The sequence below is a fragment of the Clupea harengus genome, chromosome 22 (genome assembly GCF_900700415.2).
Source record: "Clupea harengus chromosome 22, Ch_v2.0.2, whole genome shotgun sequence".
In the NCBI taxonomy this organism is placed as follows: domain Eukaryota; kingdom Metazoa; phylum Chordata; class Actinopteri; order Clupeiformes; family Clupeidae; genus Clupea; species Clupea harengus.
This window is the reverse complement of record NC_045173.1, coordinates 987,866-997,445: the sequence shown is the minus strand read 5'-3', so window position 1 is coordinate 997,445 and position 9,580 is coordinate 987,866. Positions and strand designations below refer to the sequence as shown.

Below are 9,580 nucleotides of genomic sequence, written 5' to 3'. Positions count from 1 at the left end.
TCATTCATTTTATTAGCTATAAAACATGGGTTATAAACAACTTGTGCAATTATGTCACTGAATTATGGACACCAACGTACTTCTTCCAGAAATATGACAATTGTTTTAGCAGCTATGCATCATATTCTTGTGACTTTTATAAAAAGTAATTCACTGCTACCTGCAATTGGGTGGATATGACATTATGTAAATGTTCATATTGGTACCAGTAAGCAATCCCAAAAAGGACACCAGCTCATTCTGCTCTCTATGAAGAGCAGCACTTTGAGCAGATTTGGTGTTCTCTGCTGCTCAGAGCTCCTGCAGTGTGTCAGGTGTGATCTTGCAGACGCCAGTGGTTACATTAATGTCTTTAAACAGGGGGTGCAGAAGGGCAATCTCTGCCTTTATTCTCGTGTCTGGATTCAGGTCAAGCAGCCTATCCAGGAGATCATATGCTGCATCTGGAACTCCCTCCCAGTTTTGTTCTGTGTGTATAGCGGTCTCGTCCGGCCCATTGTGTTCAGGACTGAAGGCTTGACACGTGGTTTGTAATTCTGTCAGAACCGTCTCATCGTGACACGGCTGTGTTCTTCTCAGCGTCTCACAGAGTCTCTTCAAGTCGAGGCGTGGGAGCTCATCACTGCACACTACTGCCTTCCCTGTGTTCACAAGAAATCACTTTTAATGACAACTTCTATGAAACACATTCCGCTAAATAAATCACAATGAGATGATGCTGTAGTGAGTTTGATGTCGACCTTGGTTTTAAGAATAAATTCTAAATCGTGTTTCTTTCCCTAACCTTACATGAATATATGGATGTGTAATTGTGTATACATACATCCGGTGACGAGTGATTTCACCAAGAAACAGCTGAAGACAAGACAAGACAAGACACCATTGATTCTTTAGAGGAGTTGTTGATGCCACCTGCTGACCCTTCTTCAGATGGGTGTAGAATAGCCAGGAAGCTAGTGATTCAGTTACCACGGCAAACTGGGAAATGATGCATTTCCTTCTCGGAACTTAAGTACAACTAATAATTTATATTAATTTTCAAAACACCCAAACTAAAATGTTAGTTAGAAACAACTCTTAACTCTGTGTTTGTCAAATTGGTCAAGATAACTGAACATAGCATTCAATAACATATCACTTTTGTGTAATTTCCACTCAGCTGATAAACTGGGGAGTGTAGTCAACAAAAACTGGATTACCTAGCAACCTTTCTAACAATTGTAGTTGGCTGTTGGACTTGATAAGGCCTACTTCTATTGGTTAGCATCCTGACTAGCATCTTAACATTAGCATCTTAACATTGTCAGCTATGACTACACAGAATTTTGTGCGACACCCTTGAATGGATTCGCCGTTCGTCATCTTGAAATTACGTTTTTTTTTTTGTATTTTGTTTGTATTTGTTTTTAAAAACAATAGTTTTTTGTTTAGTTTTAGCTTTACATTTCATTCAGGTAAATCATTTTATTTCAGTTCACGAAAATGTATCAAACCCATTTGTTTTCATCTTAGTTTCAGTTTATGATAAGAACCCAACCCTGCCTGGTGGCATCATCGCTCCACTTGCCCATCAGTACCCACCGACGGGTGGATTGGAAACAACAGTTAGCTCTAGGGCTGAACGATTTGGGAAAATAATGTAATTGCGATTCCCCCCCCCTCTAATATTGCGATTGCATATGCGATTTTTTTTATTGTATCCTTTGTCAATGGCAATTTTTTGGGGTCTGATTTGCCCCATAACTGTGAATGTCTAATGTCCTATTTGAACACCATGCACCTTAAGTTGGACAAGCAGTACATTTTGTGTTAAGGACTCCTTTTCAATTCAATCTTTGAACTATTTCACTGGAGCAGGGTCCTGCATAAGCGAAGACACACTATAAGGCATGCCTGGAGCCTCAGTATATAGAATATATAGAAAGACGTAGAGGAGGCTGCAATGGAAACAGGTTCATCTTAGTTACCCCAAGAGTTCAAGCCAAAGGTAAAACATACCTAACACTTTTGCAGCCTGGATGGTTTCCCTGGATCCACGGATTGTCATGATCTGCGCTAAGGCTACGAGGTCATCGCTTGCTTTAAAGAATGGGTACCTCCCACTCAAGAGAGAGAGGAGGATCACCCCTGCCGCCCACATGTCAATGGCTGGAGACACAGAACACATACATCACATGTCACATACACACATGATCACATACTCAGACCAGAAGATTTGATCCACAGTGGTGGCTGTGAAATTGCTTACATTTCATTTAAATGTAGTAACCGACCAAACAACGGAGATTGATTGACAGGATAATACAGACATAATTCAAACTATCTGCAATGCAATGACCATATTGTAAGTTTCTACCTGTTCCTTGTTTTTGGAACTTAATCAAGACCTCCGGAGCTCTAAAGCCAGGTGTTCCAGCTCTCGGAGCCACCTGGGGTTTCCTGTGGGGGGGGGGGAGAGGGGGAGAAAAGGAGAAACACATTGGGTCTTTGGCCAACAGGTGTTTACAAAAGAAAAACACTGCAAACACTTTTCTATTCTGACTGAATGCCACACTGTTAACGTTCCTTTACTTACTGCACCGCTTACCAATTGCATGTGGAACAACCCTGCTAACAAGAAGTATTCACCCAACTTCATTCTTTAGCAAGATGACAAGAGAATATACTGTCTCCCAAAGTGCATATAAATAAGCCAAACCAACTCAAGAGTAGAGCTTAAGAATGCAGTAGCTAGCAGGAACATCAACAGCTCAAATAAACCGACCTGTCTTTAACATCACAGTTAGTCTCTAGATACATTTAAAAACGGATTCGTTTTGTTGGAGGACTTGAGTGTTGTGAGTGGTGTGTTGAGGTTCTGACCTGCCGAGACAGATGTTGCAGATGCGGTCCGTCAGGAAACAGCTGCAGGTGGGGCTCGGCTCAAGAGGCGGGTCTTTGCGCTTCTGGCCACTGACTTGCTCCTTCACTGCAGCGGATGGACACTTGGATGGCACCATCCTCCTGGCAGCCACGGCTTTTGTACTCAGAGGCCTAACAAACTTAACAGAGCGAACACCAAAAGCTTGTTTTCTTCCTGCTTTGAGGAATTAGGACTTATTGTAAAGTCACCTGATTGTGACGATGGAAACTTACCTCCACTCCCGTGGCTAACGCAGTGGCAGGATTACAGCTGTTCATGTTTCGTTCTCCAAACACAGACCGTGGCATTTTACAAAGGGACATTATCTCCTGAGAAAAAAAAGTTATATTTATACATGAGCCATCTTGAAATAGATGTCATAAATACAGCAAAGATACAGCCAAAACTTTTGTAAAGGGTAAAAAGAAACTCTTCTTAATAATCATGACAGAAACAAGACCCCAGTGTGGACACCTTGCTAGATTTGGCTTCTGCAGATGTGTAGATTGTGCAGCTGTGTTTTTCAGCTGGTGGTTTAGTGGCTGACAGAATAAGAGGCTTTGGTGCCGTGTCTAAGGTGACTGGTGCCGTGGCAGGAACCCCGACGGAACATGGTTTCCCCCGCGAGTGCTCAGGTGGCCCAGTGGTTCTAACACCCCTCTGTGCTCTGGCGGTCAGCACCTTCAGGAGCTCAATCTGTGTGTCTGGCGTGCCTTGAGCCAGGCCAAAATCAACTAATGCGTACCTAGACAAAACACACAAAAAGGTTCATTAAGCTTGAGGAAGTTAAAGTTGGTACTTTTGGTTTCCCCTGACAACAGCAGTGTGCTTGGTTCCACTCACATCATACCAGAAGTCTAATAAGCAGTTAGCTGTTTTACTTGTTTATCTTTTAATATCTTAAAAAGTGTAGAAATGTCAAAATAACATAGCAACTTCAATGAAGTGGTTCATGAATTGCAGAAAGTAATATTGAATAATGAATAGAAGACACCTTGGAATGCCAATGGTGTTTTGCTTAATAATAAGTATAAATACCAGTTACAGTAGATAATTACAGAACATGTCCTCACTGTCCAATCATTTAACAATACTCGGAGGAAAGCTTGAGAGTGTGATGTTAATATCACAGGAGTTGACTTACTTTCTCTGGGAGCGATTGTACAGGAAGTTGGTTGGCTTGATGTCCCGATGAATGATCCCAAATGTATGGATGTGCTTGAGCGCTATCAGGAGATTAAACATGTAGTGGCACACCTCTTCAAAGGTCATGGTACCAACAGTGTCCTAAAAAAGGAGGAAGGAATTAGGTTATTTCCACCAACTCGCTAAGAATTAGGCTCACCAGGGCCTATTATGTTGGAGATATTCACATTAGTGTATATCACCTGTAACTATGAATTGTTGTGTTTTTGCTAGCTTAGATTGAGCCATTCGTATCTATATAGGGAGCACGTCCTCTTCCATGAAGTCTACCATGTTGCGCTACCATGTTTCTACAGTAGCCCAGAGCGGACAAACTAAATGTGCAAAGTGATGTGTTATTTTTAACGGTAAATATGGCAACGGAATGGCTGCTGGTCGTTGGACTTCAAATAGCCCTGCAAAAGTACTGCCACACTAACTACCTCATCTATCCACAATATCTTTTTTTTTTTTTTTTTTTTTTTTTAAAGCTCTTATGTTATGATGGCTACAGACATCTGAATTTGACTTTGTAGGAGCATTCATCCTCTCCTTCATGTGCTTGTAGTACCAACAACACAATAAGCCAGAATGTGGTGTGCTCTCCACTAACTCCACAATATTCCTTATTGACAGTTCATTTTTCAATCATGATATTTATGACAATCATGTATAAATGGTTTACATAATCCAGCCAAATCATACTGAATGAAAAGGATTTATAAGAACAAATGACAAAACATTCATAGCAGTATTCAATGAGCGTATTCTAAATGATATCCATTATATGAGGTGAAATGGTCCTATTTACCACAAAGGGTTCATGTTCCACATAGGGCATCACAATGATCACATGATGGTCCTTCCTGAAGCAGTAAGTCACATCAATGACATTTTCTTGGCCACTGAAACATTCAAGATCACAACAGATTAGAATTCAAAAACTATCAAGTGAGCTGATGAAAAATGAAAACAACCAGTACAGGACGATGAAGTCTGACCAAGTTTAATTCGTCTAAAAAACAAATAGAAGTCAAAAATAAACAAACAAACAAACAAACAACCCAATAACTCACCCGGCAACAGTCAGGCACTGCAGCTCAGCAGCTACCCTCACTGGGTGGCTGGTGGGGATGAGATGTTTCAAAGCAAACCTCTGTCTTTGCATTACGGACGTCTGGGCCTCAGCCAGATACACAGAACTGAAAGTGCCTGGAGAAGAGATGACAAAACAATCACTGGAGAAGAGAAGACAAAACAATCACTGGAGAAGAGAAGAGATGACAAAACAATCAGTGGAGAAGAGAAGAGATGACAAAACAATCACTGGAGAAGAGATGACAAAACAATCACTGGAGAAGAGAAGAGATGACAAAACAATCACTGGAGAAGAGAAGAGATGACAAAACAATCACTGGAGAAGAGAAGAGACGACAAAACAAAACAGGTCACTGGAGAAGAGAAGACAAAACAGGTCACTGGAGAAGAGATGACAAAACAAACACTGGAGAAGAGAAGAGACGACAAAACAAAACAATCACTGGAGGAGAGAAGAGACGACAAAACAATCACTGGAAAGCTAAGGTAAAGGAGAGCGCATTATATGTGTAATGGTGCATGCAATGGTAAAGATTTGATCTGACAGGAAATGATGGGGATATGTTCAGTAGCCCTCATTCATAGCATGAATCTGAGACTTCACAAATGTAAACAAAACATTACAAAGTAAGACTTTAAGAGCTGTTACATAAGTGGAGCTTTAATTTAAAAACCAGTAAGGTGTAATCATGCAAGTACACCTTTTATCTAACACCCAGGTTGGTGCTGACCATAACATCTCTAATAGTCTTACAAATTAGGGCTAAGTATATCCTCAGGTTGTGTGGGAGTTATGATGGTCTAAGTATATCCTCAGGTTGTGTGGGGGTTATGATGGTCTAAGTATATCCTCAGGTTGTGTGGGGGTTATGATGGTCTAAGTATATCCTCAGGTTGTGTGGGGGTTATGATGGTCTAAGTATATCCTCAGGTTGTGTGGGAGTTATGATGGTCTAAGTATATCCTAAATTGCAGGCTGAGCTGCTTGGAATGTAACTTTGTACAATCCAACTTTACAAAGTGTCAATTTCAGGTGGCAAAACATTGCTGGATTTTTTTTCGATTCGGTCATTCTATTATGGTAATGTTGCAAAAATAAAATGGCATAAAACAGCAATTGGCCTCATTTAAAGAAGTAATCATTTTTAGAATGCACAAAGGTGTAGAGATAAAGGGATTGGATAACACAAAGTGCAGACTCACCTTCACCAATTTTGTCTATAACAGTGAAAACTCGTGACAGCTGCGGCACATCCTGATGTAACTGGGCAATGTCCATCTCCACATCCTCTGTTAAAAAAAGGAAATGAACCATTAAGCTGTTTAGCTTGCTAATATGGGTCATGAATCACAAACGGTGTGCTGCTGTTGAATGCATCCAGAGGAAGCACCGTTTCATACTGTACACAAGCTACACAGCAAACCCTTCGACCTACAACAGGAGGGGCAAGCTCCTGTGGGATGAGTTCAATAGCATCAGACAAGGCACCGGGCAGCAACTGCCATGTTCTCCATGTACTCCTGTGACTAAGCCACTTGCTCCACAGCAAATCAGAAATGAGAACACTAACAATTCACAGTCCTTTGAGTCAACAGACTACACAAGAACATACATCCCTATTGTCATCTTTAGATTCGTATACTGATAGTCAGGGCATATATATTTTTTTAAATAAAAAAATATATACATTTTTTGGGATAATCGCTGATGTGAGCGCAGGCATCGGCCGATTACGATTAACTCAAAATGCCAGATATCGGCCCGATTAATCGACCACTACTCCAAAGTGTTGTTGAAGGGCAAGCCTATCGATCAAGCCGATCAATTTCCTTAACTTTACATATAGGCTTATCCTCCATCAAACAATTTGCATTGGGGACATTCTAAGAGTTGACAAGGTTGTTAAATGCAGTCACCAAAGGCCAAGCGGCCTTGCCTCTAAAATGACAAAGTTCCAGGCCTGGTTGAGATGCTGCCGCTTACGCCACAGCTCCGCCCTGCTATCCACCAGGTCTATCTACTGACTAACCACCAGCACAACACTGGCCACTATCAAAGCTAATCCCCACAACCTTTAGAAGAAACAACACTGGCCACTATCAAAGCTAGTCACCACAACCTTTAGAAGAAACAAAATCACACAACACTGGCCACTATCAAAGCTAGTCAGCACAACCTTTAGAAGAAACAAAATCACACAACACTGGCCACTATCAAAGCTAGTCAGCACAACCACAACAAATCAAACAAATTACTAATCAAACAGAATCCTCAGTTGGATCTAATTGAAGTTCAAAATGGCAACATTCTTCCTCGCAGTCCTCACACTTTCACCTGAAGAGAAGTTCGAACAAGGACAATGCTTGGATTTATTGCAAGACATCAGCAGCAGAGGACCGGGGGGAATTAGTAAATTGATGAATATGAATATAATTTCCCCCCATTTAATCAAGGTCACCCTAAACTGAGACGAGGGCAACAAAACATTACATTAAATATTACATACAAAATGACAGCCAGCCAGGAAACTTGGGTTCAATACGTGAGATGCAGTGAAGGGCCCATGTAGCATACACGCCATCTCAGGAGAGGCCATTTATGTTCGGCCAGGATTATGACTTAAAAGAATGGAAGACCATAGTTTATATACTATACACACACGCACACATTTATTTATTTATGTGTTTGTGTGTGTGTGTGTATGTATATGTATATAGTCTAAATGTGGCCTGACGTTGAACGAGCTAATTTGACTACAGCTCAGTCTGGAGAGAAAAAACAAACACCAGATTACATAACCTGGAACAACGTTAATCTACCTATTTCCTTGATTTGTTAAATAACAAAGATAATATGAATCTTTTATACTTTGACACATTATCCTGAAACTTGTTAAGAAATAGGCTGCTATCTAGCAATGTAGGAGGAACAACAAACATTATCTTGTGTTATTCACTATTGAGCCGTTCTGGTATCAGCTGGCAGCTATCAGAGGTGGCAGCCAGCCTAACGTTAGCGACACCGAACTACTGTTATACTGAAATCCACTCACTTGAAAGTTTTCTTTTCCCACGAGACTGTCCATGTTTAGGCTCCGAACGGTCGCTGTCAGTGTTATGCTGTTCTTCCATGAGGGAAAGTTTTAACCTTGAATAACGTTCCTTAAGGTTAGCCTTGTTGATTAGAGTGGAGATACGCGATGGTTTCAGTCTTCCTGGTAAACGTTGAACAGCTATTTACCTCTTAAAAACTACCAAAAGTAGTGGAGTGACGTTATCATGTATATATGACAACATCGGGCACCTGCTCAATTAACTGCTGAATAACTAACTGAATAACGTTACTTACTACGTGCTCACTTCGCAACTCAAGTTAACGTCCGACAAACGTTGGATGTTTGCAGGTTTTCGCGCTAAAACTTAGTTGAATAACTTCCGGGGTTAGATGACAGCCTGTTAGCAAACTCCGCCTATCTAAAGTCTTCACAACATGGTGCCGTCACCTCCTGGAGAGGAGTGTTAATCACAAATCAGAAATCCAGCGAGTAGTGTTCAGTTTAGGCGACTGAGACCAACATCTACTAGGATGCTGTTGTATAAAAAATATTTTGGGCACCCCGTGAACAGTCAATCTGATACAGCATTAAAAAGTTGCCTATATTCATGTGAATATTTTTTTTCTGACTCAAAGGACCTCATGGTGTCCTCACAGTATTATATTAGTATTACATGTACTGAAATAAAATATAAAAATGTAACATATGGACAAAAGTGTCTGCTAAATCATTTAAATAGGGCCTAAAACAAGGTACCAGTGTAACATCCCCCTTTCTGTTTACGTTAAAAGGAGCTTTAAATAATTTAACATAAGGGCTATAAAGGCATATTTTCTTTTTTGTAGGTCCATGGCTCCACAAGCTATTGAAATTATTTTTTGGAATGAATTCATTTCCATTTTCAGCACCATGTCAAAAGTAAGATTATAACAGTTTTGATGGATTTACCTGTATGTGTGGTGGCCAACACACACAATGCATACCTAACACGAAGCCAAGCAGTCACTGTGATTGTCTGGGCCAGGTACACCGAACATGCAGGACCCCATCTGCGTAGAACACATTTATCTTGGTCTCATCTGACCAAAGAATGTGATCCAACATTTATCAGACTTCTTTTCATGTGCCTTAGCCAAGTTTAATCTAGCAGTTTTGCGTGGCTGACCAGACGAATTCCAGTTCCCAGAAGCCCGGCAGCAGAGGAACTCTAGCATGATAGCACCCTGCCCAAATCACACAAGAGTTTCTAAAGAAAATACCAACTGAACACTATGACCTGCCCTGCCAAGTATGTCATCTGACTAATAAGTCCGATAGAACTCCTGCAGTGTATTTTAAA

General features: G+C 40.8%; 1 protein-coding gene across 2 annotated transcripts; it reads right to left on the bottom strand.

Moving 5' to 3' along the window:
- Positions 1 to 17: 17 nt before the first annotated feature.
- Positions 18 to 8,608, bottom strand: cdc7 (cell division cycle 7 homolog (S. cerevisiae)). 2 transcript variants are annotated; one of them, XM_031559709.2, is made up of 11 exons: positions 8,239 to 8,608; positions 6,389 to 6,475; positions 5,164 to 5,299; positions 4,899 to 4,992; positions 4,047 to 4,189; positions 3,377 to 3,647; positions 3,136 to 3,231; positions 2,863 to 3,041; positions 2,357 to 2,439; positions 1,999 to 2,148; positions 18 to 641 (listed from the first exon to the last, which is right to left on the bottom strand). In XM_031559709.2, the coding sequence occupies exons 1-11, from the start codon at positions 8,315 to 8,317 to the stop codon at positions 292 to 294; spliced, it is 1,668 nt and encodes a 555-aa protein (XP_031415569.1). In that variant the 5' UTR covers positions 8,318 to 8,608; the 3' UTR covers positions 18 to 291. The 2 variants fall into 2 exon arrangements, with proteins under 2 accessions (XP_031415569.1, XP_031415570.1); XM_031559710.2 differs by having other exon boundaries at positions 21 to 641; positions 3,584 to 3,647; positions 8,239 to 8,605.
- Positions 8,609 to 9,580: the final 972 nt, after the last annotated feature.